Raw genomic sequence first — 20,425 nt, 5'->3', positions numbered from 1 at the left:
CTTTCCTAAATGAAATTGTAACTTCTGGCGAGAACTTGTTGATATTCCGGTGGGGAGGAGGGTTGTATGAATGTATGTATGTATGTATGTATGTATATATGTATATATATATATATATATATATATATATATATATATATATATATATATATATATATATATATATATATATATATATATATATATATATATATGTCAAATAAATGGCCATGATAGAGGAAAATAATCGCGCAGCTAGCAGAGAACAATCTCAATAGTCTCTGCACGGGAATCGGAAGAATTAATTTCGGGATTATTTCAAACCGTCAAGTCTTCCTGTTTATTGTTGTTTATGTCTTGTTTACATTTCCTCGTCTGCCTCGATTGTTTGCGCAAAACCGATTGCCTTAAAATCCGTGAACAAAATTGTTAATGCCTAATGGTCAACCAGCAGTTAACGTGACAAATATATAATATAATGATGAAAATATTATTAGGTGGTAACTTCAACTGTCATATCCCCAAAATAAAATACCTAAGTGTGCGGCTAATATCTTCAGTGAGAGGCAGTAATAGTAAACAACTTGACAACTTTAATCAACACAGTTTACACTTTACAACTTTTCTTGTCTCTTTAACCTTGGCGATAAAGATATGCATTGGTCCCTAGTTTGGGCTATTTATTTAATATAATTGTAATTAAAGTTCAAATGATCTTTATATTTAGCAATGAATGCCTTCTAATAGTTAAGTGTCACCAAAGTCTTATCTGTATTAGTCTTTGGGGTACGGGAGGACCTCGTGTGGTGTCTGGAGAAGCTTAGTTATAAAATGACTAGTTCTGGACTTAAGTTTGCTCAGTTAGAACTTGAGAAATATGGATGGAAAGAAGGTATAAACTAGTCATGATTTCCTTCATTTTTAATTGTGTGTTTATTAGTGACATTAATATATACTGGTGGTACCCAATCATCGCTATAGGATTGACCCCCAAAGTTTGTGTATCAGCAGCAAGGTGTTTAGTCACACCCATGGTAATTATTTATGACTGCACAGCCAATGGTTTTTTCATTGAAGATGAATTTAGGTAATTATTGACGACTGACCAGCGGCCGATTTTTCTTAGAAAACGATTATAAAAACGCTTTAATTTCACTGTTTTATAGTGGACATTCATCGTTTGTCCAAATGTGTTAAAAACTGGTTATTTCTAAATTAAATCGGTTAATATATAGGACTAACCAGTGAGCGAGTTATTTTTATTACTGTTTATTTTCTTACAGTATTTTCATCAGTGAGTTCTGATATGATATTCATTTATTGTGGAAATTGTTCGTTTCATAGATAATTAGGTAAATTTGCACTTGCACGCCCCACTCTGTTAGAGTCAAAAATATATTTTTCTAGTGTATTTGTGTTTAGACCGAATATGACCTTTATTTCCGTCGGAAATTGGCCGGGTTTTTTTTTTTTATCAATTTTTTTTCGTGGGACGTTTTCCGAAAAAATAATAATGGCTAAGCTAATAAAAAATACACCATAAAACACTAGTAAAACAAAAACCAAACCTAACCTAACTGACTCTCACCATATGATGGAATCACCAATTAATTTCCCTATTGGCCTGGTTCTTGTTCGTCGTTGCATTCTGAGAGTCTTACCCAACGCCACATATGTTGGTCTTTGCGATATTTACATTCCGTCTTGCACTTAGTACACTTTACTGAGGTTGGAAGAACACCATGCGATCGAAAAATTGCTGTAGTTTCTTCGTTTTTTTCCCAAAAACTCGCAATCGGCTCCATATAATTTAAGTGACACCCATCACAGACTTCCATAGTCGGAAATGAATATGAATTTGGAAATATGAGACCCAAAATAAAAATCGATTTTGATTGGGCCAAAAATACCTTAAATTAAACCAAAAATTATTTTAATTGGTTGAAAAAAAAAAAAAAAAAAAAACGCTTTTGATTGGTCGCGTGACGTGTACGGGAATGCATGCGCGTGATGATTTATGAAGGAGACATGCAGTGTGGGAGGTGAGGTAGGCGATAATGGTGGAAGATTAATGGAAGAAAATAGAGAAAATTTTGGATATGCTATCTCCGTTATTATACATTTGCGACGGTAATGTAATAGATGAAAATTATCTTATAATTAGATGTCTTATTAGAATATGATAATAGATTAGTGGTAGGAAGGTGGGGTGTGAAAACGCAATAATACCGATAATTAGGCACCTAGGCGTGCACTAGTATAGCTTGCGGTTGGTAATGAGGCCGCGCTTAGCCAAGGCGCTTTTACCGCACCTGGGGCAGTTTGTTTTCAACATGTCATGTGAAGGATGTTGCCCATCTTAAATGGACATAATTTGTGAATTTAGGGGTAAAGACAATGAGACCCTTCAATTATTTAAAGATCATGGCATTGTTCCTTTACAAAAAGACTGTCTATTTTCTCACATTATTTTCATCAATGAGTTGTGATATGATAATCATTTATTGTGGTACCCGCCAACACAGTAAATCCCTCAGCCGCCCGGGATGCATAGCGTCAATGCGGCTGTATCATCTCATGTCCAGAAAATGCCTCAAATTAAACCATGTCATAGCAAGTTCTTTCTATTTAATAAGGTTAGGTAGGTTTGTTTGGTTAGGTCTGTTTTTCATACCCACAAATTTAAGTAATGTTTATTTTTAAAATATCTAATTTTCAACATATTTTCACAAACTGCAACAGTGTCCACTATAATATAACAGTGAAAATCAGGTGTTTTCATAATGTTTTTCAATAAATTTCGCTCACTGGTTAGTCCTATATAATTACCATTAAATCTAACCTAACCTTTTTTGATAAGAAAAGCAAACAGCAGAAGCACCAACCAAACCTAACCAAACAAATGCACCTAACCTTAACAAACTTCCTAGCTGAGCCCCCTGGACCCCCCTGGCATATTAAACAGAAAGAACCTACTATGATATGGTGTAATTTTACGGTTTTTATGGACGTGAGAGCAGCTGTCCGTACTGAACGATTCTTAAGCATACACTAAGCAATCGGTGTTGATCAAGCCCAGGCAGCGGAGTGTTTTGAAATTCATCAATATGATTGGTTGTTTACATCCTGGGATGAGACGTCACCGCCTCATTACCACCAAGAAGACAAAGTAGTCTGCACCTAGGAGCCTAATTATCTACCAAACAAAGCATTTGCACAAGAAATGATTATCATATCAGAACAGGGTGGTAATATCAACAATATATACCTAGATTTTGCCAAGGCTTTCGACAGTGTACCCCATGAAAGGTTGAAAATTAAACTAGAAGGGCACGGGATTCGGGTAAATGTCCTAACATGGATCAGACTTTCTCCATGATCGCAACCAGTGTGTGGTGTTTAATGGCACAAAATCGTCATGTGTACCCATCACAAGCGGGGTACCACAGGGCAGTGTATTGGGCCCGCTGTTGTTTGTTGGCTTCATAAATGACATGCCTGAAGCTATACACTCCTCCATACAAATGTTTGTGGATAATGCCAAGTTATTTAGGGAAATTAAGAACCAAACAGACTGAAGAGCTGCAGGAGGATCTCTGTGAGTTTCAAGAATGGTTGAAGAAATGGCTGCTAAGATTCAATGTCACGAAGTGTAAGAGGATGCACCTGGGGCGTATCAACGGTGAGGAGGCGTATCACGTCCCAACGGGAAAAAGAAACTGTATTAATTGAGACTATGCGAAAAGGACCTAGATGTGTATGTTGACAATGAGCTGAAGTTCTCAGGCCATTGTGAGAAGAATATGAACCAAGCAACTAAATTATTAGGTCTTATAAAAGATCATTCAGATATCTAGATGGTCCGTCCCTCATAACGATCTTCAAGAACAAGGTGTTTCCCCGTCTGACCCCGAGATATGCTAGGGACTGTCAGTTGATTGAAAATGTCCAAAGGAGGGCCACCAGACTGGTGCCTGCACTCTGGCACCTCAGCTACCTTAAGAGATTAGAGTGCCTGCAATTGCCTAGGTTATACTACAGACAGGCAAGGAGAGACCTTTATTGAGGTGTATAAACATCTCAAGGGGCACTACTCACTCAAGTGTCCTTACCTGGAGCTGGCAGATGCTCATTTCATAAGGGGTTACAGCTCCAGGTTGAAGAAGCCACAAGTCCAGAAAACTGTGAGGGCAAAATTTTTCAGAGTGAGAGTTGTGAACTCATAGAACAACCTGCCAGTGTTGTGATGGCACCGAGTGTGAGCTCTTTCAAGACCAGACTTGACTAAAACTGGAGCAGATTCAGATACATTCAGGAGCCAGTGCATACCCACTTCTTGCCAACAGTGCGTAACAGAGACGTGACTGATTGCCCGAGAGGCTTACGAACAGATCAGTGGTGAAGAGGATAAAAGTAAAAGGTACAACGACGTAATGGTGAAATGTTCGTTTTGAGGTCTTGGTTATGATGTTCTGAAACACTTACATTTAATGTACTGTATATTTCAGTGTTATTGTAATCATCAGTTAGTAGCATGTTGACATATACTTTGCTTCTAACCAGCATTATACATACCTGTACATTAATATAACACTGGATTTTTTATTTATTAAAGTATGTATTTAGTATGCCATACAATGAAAATTCCGTCCCATAATCCTACCCCCATTTTATCTAGCGTTTCAAATTGTAGCGACGAAAAATTTAACAATACTTTTTTGGGGACTACATCAATTTTTTGTCAGAAAATATGGTTATGGTGATCACATTTTCAGTACCTAGTGACTATGATTACATTATTTGTTATAATGTACAGTCGGCCAGATAAGTATACGTACTCCTACGGTTCGTGTTTGAGACAAAATATCTGGTAACACCGTCCTGAACAGAACAGACAAAATTACAAAATGACCTGTAATTTTTGTTTTATTCCTACATATATGTTATAAATACATTTGTTGTGAATGTTTTAGTAGTGTGTTGTGTTTATATTACAAGTAATATATTGTATCCAATGGTAGTAAACTTGTTGCCGAATGGGATTGCAGTTATCATACAGCTCCCTCCTCCTCCCCCACTTTTTCTCTTACCCTACTTTTATACTGATGTTTGGATTAGTAAAGGAAGGAAGAGGAGTAAATAGAAGAATAAAGCAGGGGAAACAGAAAATAGAGATAACAGGTGGGGGGGGAACCGAGTTTCATCATGCGTCTGGTTGCGTAGTTTCAACGTTACCAGACCATTTTCGGACCTTACAGCTACAGTGTGTATACTTATGCCTGTGGCCGACTGTACATGAGTATCCTATATCAAAATATTCAAATTAAATCAAAATGTAATGCCTCCAAATTGCTATGGTTATGATCATTTTCATGATTACAAATAGATTACGACTGGATAGTTATCATCTGATTATGGCAACATAATCCTGAATATGTAACCTTCAATTTGTTACAAGAATGATTGTACCAGCACATTTAGTTCAAGAGATATAGTGTTCCATTTTCCAAAACTTAAACCACATTTTATGTTGTTTTTCTTTTTTATTTTTATGAACTTATGACCCATATAGCCTCTATATCAAAATACAAATCTCACTTTGCATACATTTCAAGATGTGATTAGGTCTTCCATTTACTTTGATTATACCCCTGTAAAGTAACAAGTTGGCTGTGGCCTCTGAGCCTTTGGTGCTTTGGCTAACAAAGTGACTCCATGGCTGTAATATTGTGGCTACCAAGCCAACAGGCTGCATGTCCATATTATTAGGCCACTAGGTTATCTAAGTTAGAGAAAGCTTCACCCACCTCATTGGAATGCAAAATTCACACATTGAGCCTACACACATAGGACACATGATGCAATCCTCTAAAATTCATTCCCATTCCCAGAATGGAGATTTTTTTCTTCAGAAATTTCTCGGAATGCTAAAAAATCCAGCTATTGGAGAGTTCCAGGGATAGAAGATTTTGGTTAAGAGAGAGATTACTTATTAGGGAGATTTTTTTTCCTGTGTCAAGGTTACCAATCAACTAGAATGAGCTACCAGTATTTGTTCCCTTCTTACTTCTCAGCTACATTTGAGGGTTTTTTTTTTCAATAACACATCAGTTGTGGTATGTACTGTATATGAAAGCAGAATTTATCTAGATCTCTTTCTTTGTCAATTATCTCAAGGAAAGAGGTCCTGTACAATAGTGGTTATGCATATTACTGGGGTGCTTTTGCTGATACTTCATCTGGGAATAAAGCATTTCCTTCACATTAGAGGTTAGATTCAGTCTACTTCTCTTGGATTCTTACCATGAGAGATTGTGCAAGGATGAATTTGTTTGCTGGATAATCACCATAAAGCATTTGTTTTACTTTTGTTGTAAATGTTAAGATTTTACATTTGTTGCTTGGAGATGTTTTTGTATCTTACTACATTCCATAGTTATGTGTACTAATCTAGTTATTACCTTAAGTCCCAGCATTTTTTCTCTCCTGGACTAGAAACACAGCTATCTGCATATAATGTTTATCAACCAATAAGTGTAATTGCATATTATGTTTATGGTGCAGGTAAAGGCTTGGGCCGAGAGGAGAGTGGAATGACCAAGGCCATCAAACCAAAGCTTAAGTTTGATAGTTCTGGTCTTGGTCATGATATTGCAGAGGAGTTCAAGTTTCACTGGTGGGACCATGTATTTAATGAGACTGCAGCGAATATCTCCGTTGACAAAACTCAGGTGAGGTTGTGAAGTACTTTGCTTGTGGTCACATTATTAACTCATTAAGAACATAAGAATGGAGGAAACTACTCTATTTCCAAACCAGTGTTTACCTATCTCGCACCTAAGTCTAAATTTGTCTAATTTAAAACCATTGCTACAATTTTGCTCTTGATTGAATAGTGTAAGTGCCTTTGTTATATCACCTTTGTTTAACCCTTACGCCCCGGGTGACGTACTAAGACACCCAACTGGCGTGCCTGGGGATGTACTGTACTAAGACGCGCGCCATTTTCCACCACTGTTTAAATGCCCAGTGGGTTACCAGGTTCCAGTGTGACTATTTACCTGTCACACCACACGCTCGGCCACAGGGAAGCTTCCTGAACGTAATTACTGTACCTACTTTTGTTTGTTTCATTTCCATTGTTTGTCCATTTTATCATGTTGTATCAAAGTAATATTGCTAAAAGTAGTGTAGTTGTATAGAAGTGTAGTATTACTGGAAAATAATGCTATGATTATGTTATGAATGTATTTATTTGTAGAATTATTATTATTTTATGAATTACTTGCTCACCAAACACAAGACAGCGACAGCCTGGCGACCGACTGTGTGTGTTGCTGAACACTTTTTATAAAAAATAATGCAAATAAAATATTCTAAATTAATTATTTATAGGAAATAAGTATTATGATCAGTAAATATATGCATTACTGGCCATCCTGGACACAGAGGCAAGCAAAAAATGACCGCTAAGTGTGTAGTGACCACGAAGGTCAGCTGTCAAAACAACACTGTCCCTTTATTTCCCTCACCACTGTGACAGGAAGTTTATAGAGGGTCAATATATAGTTTTTTACTTTTTTTTTTTGTTTTATCATTTAAGGTTAAAAATTATTTTTGGAAAAGTTTTATTTTCTATTTACCCCAATTGGGTGTACTGCCAGCGGCACCCTAACCTGGGCCTTAAGGGTTATTCCTGACTTCCATTTATACACCTTGATCATATCGACCCTCACTCTACATCTCCCAAGGAAGTGCAAATTAAGATGCTTTAACCTGTCTCAGTAATAAAGGTTCTTAATGCAAGGGATTAGTCTTGTCATTCTCCTCTGAATGCTTTCCAGGGATTCTATATCCATTCTGTAGTACGATGACCAGAACTGAACCGTGTAATCCAAGTAAGGTCTCTTAAGCACAAGATATAGTTTTAGGATAACCTCACTACAGTAGTCTTCTAACCCAAGTACTTTGGTAGCCTTGTTTCGAGCAAGTATGCATTGTTGTCTTGGTTTAAGGTTCTTACTTATCATTACACCTAAATCTTTATCACAGTCGGATTTCTCTATAACGATTTGTTCAACTGCTATATGGTTTCCCTACTTACATCTCCTAGACTAAGTACTTTACATTTTTCAACATTAAATTTCATATGCCATTTTTCAGACCATGCAAAAAATTTGTTTAGATCTTCCTCTAATTTTGCGGAGTCCACATCATATTTAATTACACACCCTATTTTAGTGTCACAGCAAATTTACTTGTGTTGCTGTCTACGCCTATATCTATGTTGTTTATGTATATGAGAAATAGTAATGGTCCAAGTACTGAGCCTTGGGATAACTCCACCATAGTATTTCCACACTAACCTGGCCCATAAGCCACACTTTTCACCTATAAAAATACATGATTGGTTCATAGAAAATGGTTGTGTAACTGTCCATTTATTCAAACTAAATATGTTCACACTTGGTAAGCAGACCTGTTATTCTCTAAAATAATGTTAAATATCTGGACTATCAAAATGCAAATGATTTCAAGGCATTAACACTTCAGGGAGGATGTTAGAAAATGTTAAATATTTATCGTAAATGGTCAAAGTCAAAGATGAAATTCACTTTTGAATGAAGTCTTTTCATTATTTCTTTGTTTTGTACCAAACAAACAAACAGAAACAAATGACACCAAACATATAGCACAATAGGTAATGAACTACAGTTTGTACGGCTGGACTTATCCCAAATCATTTATATAACTGATAAACTCAAAATACTAAATATGTGCAGTCTGTGGGGAGGTAAACACTCAGGGAACAGCCACTGGACTTGGCGTCACATTGATGGGTGATCAGCTGGACACTTGACTCGTACTGCCAGTACAGTAGAGCTCACATTAGAATACTATGACACACAAATTAACTATAACTTGTCCATCATTGGTTGAGATTTTATTCATTTGCACCATACTTTTTACACTTGATGACAGAGGATGAAAATGTTAAACCTCTACATCGCTTCTTAATACTTAAAGATATATTATTACTTAAATCTTGTCACAATGTAGTATTTAAGATGGGGAGATGCCAAGTTAGTGGATAAAGTATTTACTAATCTGCTCATGGGTGTGAGAAATATTTTTGTTGGTTAAGTACCACAGCGTTGACATCTGTTGACTGTTGTGTAACTTGTGCGTCCAGATGAGCGAAATTCCCGCCAAGTCATGTGGCTGTTCCCCTGAGTGTTACCTTCCCCCGGACTACGCGTATATAAGCATGTATTTATATGGAGTTATATCAATGATTTGGGATAAGTCCAGCCGTACAAACTGTAGTTCATTACATATTGTGCTATATGTTTGGTGTCATTTGTTTCTGTTTGTTTATTGAATTGAATTGAAACAGTTTATTTAGCAGAAAACACAGATACGGGATAATAATAACAATATTAACATGGCTAAGCCAGTTGAGAATGTGAGCTTTCCTGTAGGCACCTGATATATACTATACATTTATCTCAAGGAAGTATGATGTAACATTTAGTATCATCTGGAATAGTGCAAAATGGTACAAAACAAAGAAATAATGAAGACTTCTTGAAGCAAATTTCATCTTTGACTTAGACCTTTTATGATAAATATTTAAAAATTTCTAACATCCTTTCTGAAGTATTAATACCTTGAAATCATTTGAATTTTGACATTCCAGATATTTAACATTATTTTAGAATAGAACAGGTCTGCTAAGCAATTGTGAACACATTTAGTTTGAATAAATTGACAGCTACACAAATATTTTTCTGAACCAATCAGCTATTTGTTGCAATAGACAAGGGCGCTTATGGGCCAGGTTAACTTGGAAATGCTATAGTGAAAGTACCCCAATCGGATTTCATGCCATTAATGTTGACTCTCTCTTTCCTGTTGTGTAACCACGCCCTAATCCAGTTTAGAATATCTCCTCCAATTCCATAAGCCTCCACTTTATGTACTGTACCAGTATTAGTCTTTTGTGGGGGACCCTGTCGAAGGCTTTGCTAAAGTCAAGGTACAGTGGGGTATGCTATAACGAATCTAGTGGTTCTAGAACCTCGTTCGTTATAGCATTAGGATTAGTTAGGATTAATCGTTCAGGCCCCAAATACAACCACTTAACAATAACACTGAAAAATTCTGTGGAAATGTAAAAATACGGTACTTTATCTTGCCTAAGTGTTGTTCAGCATGCAGGACAGGAGGTGGAAGGAGAGGAGTCATCGCCTCCTAGCCCTCTTTGGTGACTGTCTTACGAGCACTTTGTCTCATGAGTTCTTTGTTGCTTTTTTTTAAAGAATCCAGGGTTGGCTGCTTCAACCTTGATTTTGGACCTTTCAAAGTAGTTCATAACATTGTCATTAAACACACGATGATAAACACGGATGATAATCCTCAGCAAGAAAGCTTAGACAGTTTGCTCAGCAAAAGGCACATCCTTGAGATCTTTGGCTGGAATAACAAACTTTCCTCCTTGTCACCTCATCCTTCGACTCCTCCAGAAGTTAAAGCTCCGCTTCAGTGTCTCATTTTCTTCTTTGTAAGCTCAAGCAGCTTCTCAGTGGACAGTTCATACTGTGCTCTTCCACCTACCTCCTCATCATCATCCCTTCCAGGCCCATGGAATTGCCCAGACACACAATTTCGTGAACAACAGCCTCTTCTAACTCTTGAAGCCTTCAAAGTCTCTTTAGGCTTTGTCAGAGCCACAATGGCCTCCAAGCAACACAAAAGACACCTCAGTAGCTTACCTCTTTCCAGGCTGGGGAGTAATTAAAAACACAAGCGTCTGCTATATTAGTGACTCTTCAAAAATTCCTTCAAATAACATCACTGGAAGAAGTGCGATATAAAACATTTTCCTAAACAGTGTCTTGTGTACAGCTTCTTAAAGTTAGAAGTACCTGTTGATCCATGGGCCTGGATGAGAAGGAGTGTTGTGTTGGTGGCAAAAGTGCACAGTGGAGGATGAACTCTCTGGCAATTCAACCATCAAATTAGGAGGGTGGGCTGGTGCATTGTCCATCACCAACAAAGCTTTCAGTGGAAGATTATTCTCCCTGAGTATTCCCGAACACTGGGTGCGGCTTACCTCAATCACCCCTCAGAGAATAAACACCTGGTCACCCAAACCTTTGGGTTTGACCACACATAATAACACCAAGGCGGGTTTTCTGCATGTTACACAAGGTGGCTTGTTGCAGTCACCAAAACGTGCTAAAGAAGGAGAATCGCCTGTCTTTCATTGAGAAACGCCGGCAGGACAAGTTTCCTCCTTGGTAATGTATGTACGGCGAGGCATTTTTTTCCAAAAAAGTCCAGTTTCATCACAGTTGAATACTTGCTGAGAAACAAAGCCTCCCTCTTTAATAATATTCAAGAAAATGTCATGGTGTTCCTTAGCTGCTTCCTTATCGGCACTAGCAGCATCACCATGTCTCACAACACTATGTATTTTATTTCTCCTTCTGAAACCAGTAAACCACCCCTTGGTACCCATAAACACTGGCACATCACTATCACTTGCACGGGAGTCTTGGCTTTAAGGTCCTCAAACAATTGTCTGGCCTTCTCACAAATTATTGCTTCACTAATGCTATCACCTGCCATTTCTTTCTCCTTTATCCACACTAAGAGTAAATTTTCCATCTCCTTAATCACATTACACCTTGCTTTGCTAAGTCTAGAGATTCCCATAGTCACTTGCACAGTTTTCAACTCCTCTTTATTCTTCAAAATCGTACATATACTATAGTCGATTTAGCCATCCCATACTCATCACTAAGTTTCGCAATGCTTGTTCCATCCTCACGTTTCTTTATGATTTCTTTCTTAGTTTCAAGAGTTATGAGCATTCTCACTCGCTTTGAACGATTCATTGTTACAATTGTACACTTGTATAACAAAATATTTATACAAATAACTCTATTTCCACATCAAAAGACGAAATTTCAACAAAAACAGTGGTGCACTGGCTACACAATGAGACAAAGATGGCGCCTGACGCTCTTGTTGTGGGCCACGGTACAACAATATTCATGCGCCAGGCGAAATAGTCCCGTATTCATCCGCGTTCGTTGTAGGAGTTGCGTTCGTTATAGCATTCTCAATTTTATAGGTAAAAGCGTTCGTTATAGGAATATTCGTAATAGGATCCGTTCGTTATAGCATACCCCACTGTATACCACATCATAATTGAGTCCGTCATCCACTGATTCAAAAACAGTTAAAAAGAATGTTAATATATGTAGATTTGTCAGACATGAACGTCCACTTGTGAAGCTATGTTGGGAATCATTGATCAACTTGTGTTTCTCCAGATGATTTTGAATTGAGTTTGAAATTACTTAAGTAATTTTGCCTACAACTCATGTTAAACTACACAGTAAAGCCTCCGATAACAACTTTTCATATTTGACACCCTAGTTAATTTAGGACCCAATTCAATTTACGTCCTTATTTCATTCGTATTTACGACCAAAATATAATAAAAATAAAATAAAATTACATTTTCATATAAATAATAACTAAATCCCGATATGTATAAAAAAAAAATTACTGTAAAAAGAATGAAGAGCACCTTGCACAAAGAAGATGCCTTGCTAATGAGTGGTAAACAACAGTCGGAGCTTGGTGGGCCTTTTGTTTTCCCGCATCTGGAACAGGAACGGGAGAAAAACACTCTCAGGTTTCTTACAGAATTTTTGCATCCCTATTCAACATGAGCAAGAGAGCAAGTGATGGTAGTGTTGGTTCAAAAGCTAATAGGAAGTGTATAAGCTTAGCCGAGAAACTAGGTGTTAAAACGATATGAGAAAGGCGAGAGGTCTGTGGATATATGGAGCAAGCAATGAACATATTTTCTGAAGTGGATCCATCAACAGAATAAAGCATTAAAATTTAGATAAATGCAAATGACCTCTACATAAAGATGTATAATGAGAAAAGAAAGCAGCTGTGCAAGGTTTTTTCGACAGCTTTATTATTCGAAGGCCTAAATCATCAACTTCAGCTACACCATCAAATTCAGCATCACAAGCAGCTTCAACATCAACTTCAGGTTCAGCAACAGCTTCAGCCAGAGTTGAACCTGATGACTTCGTCATCTGAGTAAAAACTCGCACAATATTCATTGGCTGTCCTTATGTTTTAGACTTTACCACCATTAGTGAGTAGAATTTTTGTTTTACATTCGTAAATATTATTTAAAACATATTTGAACAGTAAATAAGTGTTGCTTTCATATTCGTGTGTAGAGAAATGACGATATGTTTTCACATGTACGCACTTACTGTTCATACGTTGGCGTTCCCAATCGCCTCGCCTTATTTCTTTACCATTAGTGGTTAGCTACTTCTAGTGTTCCATTTATTAACATTAAATAACATTACTTAAAACATACATACAGGTATTCAAATTTTTTTTTGCATTAAGTTCACTACAGCTACAACCAGGGTCTTATTTTTTCAGTTTCTTATGTAGAACCATCGTCACTCACGAAAGCAATGCCGTCTTGTCTCCTCGTGTGTGTTTTAATATTCTAAATATTATTAATGAATTGCATTGTTCATATCACATATACTGTACTGTATAAACATTAATTCAATCAAATACATATTGAGTAATAAACAATAATGAATCTTTTGTACATATTCTTAAGATAAATGACAGTTTCCTTGAGTGCGCATGTATACATTGGCGTTCCACTATCAGTCTCACTTTTTCTTTAATATCAGTGGTTACTTCTACTGTACATTAAATAGCATTAATTAAAACAGACATATTTTTCACATTAATTTGACTACAACAATAACCAGGGTCTTATTTTCTTCAGTTTCAGGTGGATAACTGACATTATGGGTGTAAACACTGACAACAATGCCGTTTCTTATCCTCTTGTTTGTTTTAATATTCTTCGTATTATTAATGAATTACAGTACTGAATTGTATTGTTCATTTCGCATATACAAAGATTAATTCAATCAAATACATATTCAGTAATAGACAATAATGAATCTTTTGTACTTATTCTTAAAAAGTAAACAATAATGAATCTTTTGTACTTATTCTTAAAAAGTAAACAATAATGAATCTTCTGTACTTATTCTTGAAAAGTAAACAATAATGAATCTTGTGAACTTATTCTTAAAAAGATATATGACGCGGTATCCTTAAAAGCGCACGTATATGTTGGCATTCCCAATCCATCTCTTTTTTTTTTTCTTTGCCATTAGTGGTTAGCTACTTCTATTGTTCCATTTATTAATATTCAATAACATTACTTAAAACATATACTGTACAATAAATTAATTTTTTTTTACATTAATTTTACTACAGCTACAACCAGGGTCTTCTTTTCTTCATTTTCTCGTGTAGAACTATCGTCCCGGACTCCCAGCTGTAAACACAAACGAAAACAATGGCGTCCCATCTCCTCTTGTGTGACCATATTATTATTTATTTATATTGTATAAGGTGCATTCAGAAACATTATTTAAAGAATATAGTTTGCAATTTTCATTAATTGCATTGGTTTTTTTTTTGGAGAAAAGAGGGTAAAAAGCCACACAAAAGATATGAAAAGGTCACACTTGGGAACGCATCTCAATATTATTGCTTTATTTTAATGGTAATTAATGATTCGTGATAAGATGATCACCTTACACTGCAATATTGGAGGACACATTAACGTCGTTATTCGAGGCTTTACTGTACAGTACAGTCGGCCCTTAACATACGCGGGGGTTAGGTAACAGAGATACCCGTGAATGTTAAAAATCCGTGTACTTTTGCTGCCCCATCCCCCCCCCACCCTAAAAACCCCTGGCCCCCCATGTCCTTATTTACCGTATATACCTGTGTGTAGTTCGAGTTTTTAAGACCAAATTATTTTGCAAAAAATTGGGGGTCGACCTCTAAAAGGGCAATAGTTTCGTTAGGTTGAAAAATATTTACCAGTAACTACCAGTAAACAATGGAAACGATGCACCAACGCACCACCAGCTGTGATTGTCGGTACAGTCGCCAGGGCAGATCTCTTGCGTCATCATAGCTAGCCCAAAGTAGCCAAATGCATGGTATGGTACTGTACATAAACTTTTGTTCATTACATTTGAAACATCAATCTTTGTTAATTAAATTTGATACAAAAGAAAACTACGATACCGTATTTTCATTAAAATATTACATCACAAGTATATTTTACCTTAACTGTGACCGAATGAATATATTCTCAGAAATAAATATGGAAATGTAATATTTGGGCTGAAATGACGTACATATTACTGTACAGTGGAAAGTGGGATAGTGATCTGTAATTGGGCGGTAGTTAGAGGATAGTGATCTGTAACTGGATGGTAGTTAGAGGATAGTGGTCTGTAATTGGACGGTAGTTAGAGGATAGTGATCTGTAATTGGGCAGTAGTTAGAGGATAATGATCTATAATTGGACTGTAGTTAGATGATAGTGATCTATCTCCTTTCTTGAAAACCTCTATCACATTTGCTATCCTCCAGGATTCGGGTACTTCACCGATTTTAAATAATATGTTAAAAAGTTTAATACTCTGGCAAATATCTTGTTGGGACCTGACGACTTACTAGGCTTTAGTTTATCTATTTGTTTCCTAACATCATTACTAGTCACTACTATCTCGTTTAATCTGTTTTCTTCACTATCTCTGTAGATAGTTGGTGCCTCGGATATCGTGTTTAATTTTCAGTTGTAAAAACTGATGAAAAATATCTGTTCAGATTATGACTCATTTCTCCATCATTATCAGTTAGTTCACCTGTATCGGACGGTATACTGTACAGTACAGTATATGTCTTTTTCCATGTGCAGTAATTCTTGCCAAATTATATTAATTAATCAATCATATCATTCCAACTTCCAACTTCTTGTAAAGTTTCAGACCACTTATATGGAAAGGCTTTTTTTTTTTTTTTTTAATTTAGAATACAGTACAGTACTGCTGTACTATACTACAGTACTGCACTGTAATTGGTAGGTTTTCTTTCACAATGTCGTGTATGATTACTTATGGCATGCTATGACTTTTGGCTTCTAAATAAAAGTAAGTTCAGATTCCAAATATATTGCTTCTTCAATAAATTGATATTGAAAGCAAAAAAATAAATTTTTATTAATTTTGAAAAGATTAGCTGTTTACTCTTTATCATCTAATGGATAGAACAGGTAGTTAGCATCCAAAATTTTACATTGACAAAGTCTATTACAGAGGTACAGACTTGCTGTCTGTCTAACTTTCCTTTTTCTTTAAGTTTTACTTATTTCCTCCAGTGAAATTAAATGTATGGTGGACTGGTTCTCACAAAGTATATTCTGCTACCTGTACTATTACCCCCAAAATGGTGGCATGAAGGTTTTACTAATATCCCTCCTATGAAATTAAATGCTATACAGTACAGTATATGGTGGTGGTCCTCATACAGTATATTCTACTGCTATTACCCCCAAAATAGATGGCATATCATGGTAAAGTGAATGGTACTGGCCTGGTCACTCCCTTTAATTAGACATTCTGCCTCTAGAGGGGAACCTTTATTTCTAATCCCCTTCATTTAACACTGCTTAATAAAATCATCTGGCATTAGCCAAATAAAATATATTAAAATTGTTGTTCTGTAGTGAATGACAGAAGGTGTTTGACAGGGAGGGATGACCAATTGTCAGCATGTATTCTTACTTACCAAAGCAATTTAATATTATAATGACAAGTGCCTCACAGATTATGCTCTTCTCTAACATACTGTGAAAAAACAAAGGTATTTGAGATCTAGTACAGTACTCTTTCTCATTTACCTTTAGAAAAAGGATTGGAAACTCCTGGCTTGAAAGTAGTTTTTAGTCCCTGCCCATAACTTGCTGGGGGTACATGTATCATCATTGTCTCTTGCAGTATGGATCGGTGCAGCTCTCCAGGAAGAAGGAAGTAATACATGTGAACAAGAAGAAATCAAGTGTGGATAACAAAGCAAAACTCTATGGAAGTTTTGTGGAGGTAATATTTTGTTATGAATTTGTTTTAATTGGGGACTTCAAGCCTGGTAGAATAAAGAAAATAGAAAGAACATAATTAATTATTGTTTATCATTTACTTTTAAGACTTGGCAATGCCTCTCATTTTCTTATTTTTTATTTAACTTTCTTAACCATGCCTCAAAATGTAGTTTAGGGTGTTACTGTACAGCTGTTGATATCCTAGATACAGTATATAATTTGTAGGAAGAAGCACTGGTGTCAGAAATGGATAATGTTTAGATTGTGCGGCATTTAAAATAAACCATTAACCAGAAATATGCTAAAGGATAAAATTGCAAATAGGCAAATTATTAATAGGCAAATTATTAATGAAATTGATTTAGAGGAAGGAAGAAAAATGTTTTCTCATATTATGATTTCTATTCTTAGGGTGGCATTCTACTTGGTGGAAATGAAGAGAAAGAGAAATCCGAGAGTGAGGAGTCTGAACACGAGCAAAAATTTTCACACCAACTAACAGATGAGGAACTGTTCAAGATATGTGGTGGACGAACTGCACACAAGTAAGGATTTATCAGTCTTTGTGTTGTCCTTCACTTTAATGGTTGTGTGTAATTAGACTCCATATGATAAAATGCCCATTAGTACTGTATATGGGCTTGTCTGTTGTATGACCCTGTAGAGTGGTCACACACAAGTACACAAATAATTATTTATGGATAAAGTTTCAAACCCAAATTGTCTCTTTTTATTATAAAAATCTGTCTCTACACAATGAAAGTGTGATATCACCATAATTAACCCTATGAGCAGTTTAGCTCAGGAGAGGATGGAAGCAGTCATAGTGAGCTTCATAAACACAAGTGATTAGTATCAGATACTTGGGTCAAATGAGGGTAACTGGCAAGTTATTTGATGACCTCTGCTGGATAGTGGTTTACGGGTCATTTGTAATTAAATAAAAATACTGTATGTAGCCCTTATTTATATAAATATTACTCTGTCTGTTGGATCATTTTAGTCATTGTGTAGCCATAGTACAGGGTAGTAGTATTGAAGTATGTTTGCTAGGAGTGTTATACTGTTGTGTAGGATATTATTTGTCCTGACTGTAATTGATTGACAGAAATTCATAAATATACAGTACATTATATAGATTCCCAGATGCATAGTAGTGTGTTTATACTAATCACACTGTAGCAGCAAATTAGGCAAACCCAACTCATTCCACCTGAATATGAACCACCTTTATGCTAACTTAACCTCCCCAGGTATATTTAAGGTGGTTACAGGGGAAATAAGCTGGGTTACCTAATATTTACATGAATTGCAGTGTTAGTAATCAGCACACTGTACAGTAGTAACAAAAATATAAAAGTTTTATAAATCTTTTATTTTGTGTTCAGGGGAGCTCGACACGGCCTGAACATGTCGGCCAAGCTGGCAAGGTCAGAAGAACTGGAACGTTTATGGATGCAGAAATGGGCTACTTCAGATGAGCAGGCCCAACAGGAACCTGTTGAGGGTGAAACCAAAGAGAAAAAGAAGAGAAAGAAACAAAAACAAAATCGAGGTGAAGACATATCCGAGATAGATACAATGTTCGATGTTAAATTAACAAAAGAGAAAAAAGTGAAAGTACATAAGAATGAAAACACAAATTTTACCACTAAAGACTTAGAACGGAGTGGAATGAGTAATAAATTAAAAAAGCGAAAAAGAGACGGTGGCAGTGCATTGGAGTCTCCCTTAGAGGTAGTGAAAAATGAATCTTCTAATGATCATAATTGTTCTGAAGAGTTAACAAATGAGGATATTGAACAACCAGAGTCTCAGGACAGTGAAATGAACAGGTGTAAGAGAAAGGAAAAGAAGAAAAAGAGAAAAAATAAAGAAACTGCTGTGGATGACACAAATGAATGTGCAGGTGATGGAAAGGAAATGAAGAAGAAAAAAAGAAAGAAAGTAAAATGTGCTGGAGAGAAAGAAAACAGTTGTACTGAAGTAGAAGAACAGGAGGCAAAAATAGTTAAAGAGGAAATAGAAGTAAACCAAGTATGTTCTGAAAGTGAAACAACAGAACCAAAGAAGAAGATGAAGAAGAAACTCAAGGACAATGATGATAAGGTACAGCACACTGAAGGAAATAGTGAGGTAGTACAAGTAACCCAGAAAAAGAAGAAAAAAAGAAGAGACACTTAATAACCAGTAGGCCATGTTGAAGTGGATTTCATGTTGCCAGTATTTCTAGGGAGGAGCACAATACCTGTACTGTATGTAGTATCTTTAAAACCAATATATCCATAGTGAAAATAATGTTGCTTCTTCACCTTATTCACCTCACGGGTAATTTAGGTAATGAGGTTCGTTTTAAGCATTTGATTTTAGCTGCTGTTCCTCAATTTGTTTTTTTATCTACCAAAATGTTGATCAATTTAAACTGTGCAAATGTATTGATATAAATGTTGTGTTTTATGTGGGGAGGAGTAAGGATGTACAGTGAGTTCTGCTATAACTCGTGTTTTTGACAATGCGAATTGGCTCTAACGCGATTTATGAATAGAGGAACGATATTTGTATAACGCGAACGCTTGTTTGCTGTAACGCGATTTTTGCTCACTATTTCTCCAATTTTGTGGTATTAACTGTGAATATGGTAAAGAAGAATATCTCCAAGAAGCGTTCTGGTGATCGCATTCCCGGTGATGATTGTAAAAGAAAGGCTATAACCCTTGAAGAGAAGCTCGATGTTATCAACCTCAAAATCACCCTTCTCCCCCATCAAGTTATATTCATATTTTTCAAGGTAAAGTGTTACATTTACTGTATGATTTCATTATTAGATATGAATGTAACATTTATTTGGACTGTGCTATCCTTTGTGTTAGGCTAACTACTAAATTTTTTTTGATTTCGAGTAGTAATCTGCACCTAACCCTATTTTCTCCATAAGTCCTGTTATTTCTATTACGCAAATTTCTATAACACGATGTTTTACAAGAACACAACTATCGCGTTATAGCAGAACTGACTGTAAAGGCAATGGGCAGCCATCTCAGGCCCAAGCAATTGGAGGTTCATCTTGCTGAAGCCTCAGCAGCAGTTGGTATAACCAAGGACTACATACAAGGACACACCGTTGTAATGTCGTGAATTTTTTGCTCCGCCCCATTCAATGGTGTCACGCTATCCGTAGTGACCAGAGGGTGACCAAGGACTATGGCCTCGCCTTGGTTGACGTTTGTTTCATTTTTTAGAATACTTGTAAGGCTAAAACTTCTCTGTGGCCAGGTATAACAAAATGAATGCCTAACGTTCTCATAATCCTCCAAAAAATTATACTGTATAGGAAAAAAAAAGAAAAAATAGCAAAATATTACAAGGAAACACCAAAGGGGGGGGGGGGCATTTTGCTGA

At 36.2% G+C, this 20,425-nt stretch overlaps 1 protein-coding gene across 1 annotated transcript; it reads left to right on the top strand.

Annotated features, from left to right (window-relative positions):
- The first annotated feature begins 364 nt into the window (after positions 1-364).
- Positions 365-19,324, top strand: LOC121862374 (G patch domain-containing protein 4-like). Its single transcript, XM_042360631.1, has 5 exons — positions 365-871; positions 6,544-6,710; positions 16,926-17,027; positions 17,438-17,571; positions 18,415-19,324. The coding sequence occupies exons 1-5, from the start codon at positions 811-813 to the stop codon at positions 19,208-19,210; spliced, it is 1,260 nt and encodes a 419-aa protein (XP_042216565.1). The 5' UTR covers positions 365-810; the 3' UTR covers positions 19,211-19,324.
- Positions 19,325-20,425: the final 1,101 nt, after the last annotated feature.

The sequence above is a fragment of the Homarus americanus genome, unplaced genomic scaffold, assembly GCF_018991925.1.
Source record: "Homarus americanus isolate GMGI-L3 unplaced genomic scaffold, GMGI_Hamer_2.0 scaffold31037, whole genome shotgun sequence".
In the NCBI taxonomy this organism is placed as follows: Eukaryota; Metazoa; Arthropoda; class Malacostraca; order Decapoda; family Nephropidae; genus Homarus; species Homarus americanus.
The sequence above is the reverse complement of the archived record's forward strand: the minus strand, read 5'-3'. Positions and strand labels throughout refer to the sequence as shown.

Excerpts from the sequence above, each read along its gene's own strand:
- LOC121862374 (XM_042360631.1), top strand. The coding sequence starts at position 811 with ATGACTAGTTCTGGACTTAAGTTTGCTCAGTTAGAACTTGAGAAATAT. Across the intron at positions 17,028-17,437 it reads TCTATGGAAGTTTTGTGGAG|GGTGGCATTCTACTTGGTGG; the intron begins GTAATATTTTGT and ends TTCTATTCTTAG. Across the intron at positions 17,572-18,414 it reads GGTGGACGAACTGCACACAA|GGGAGCTCGACACGGCCTGA; the intron begins GTAAGGATTTAT and ends TTTTGTGTTCAG.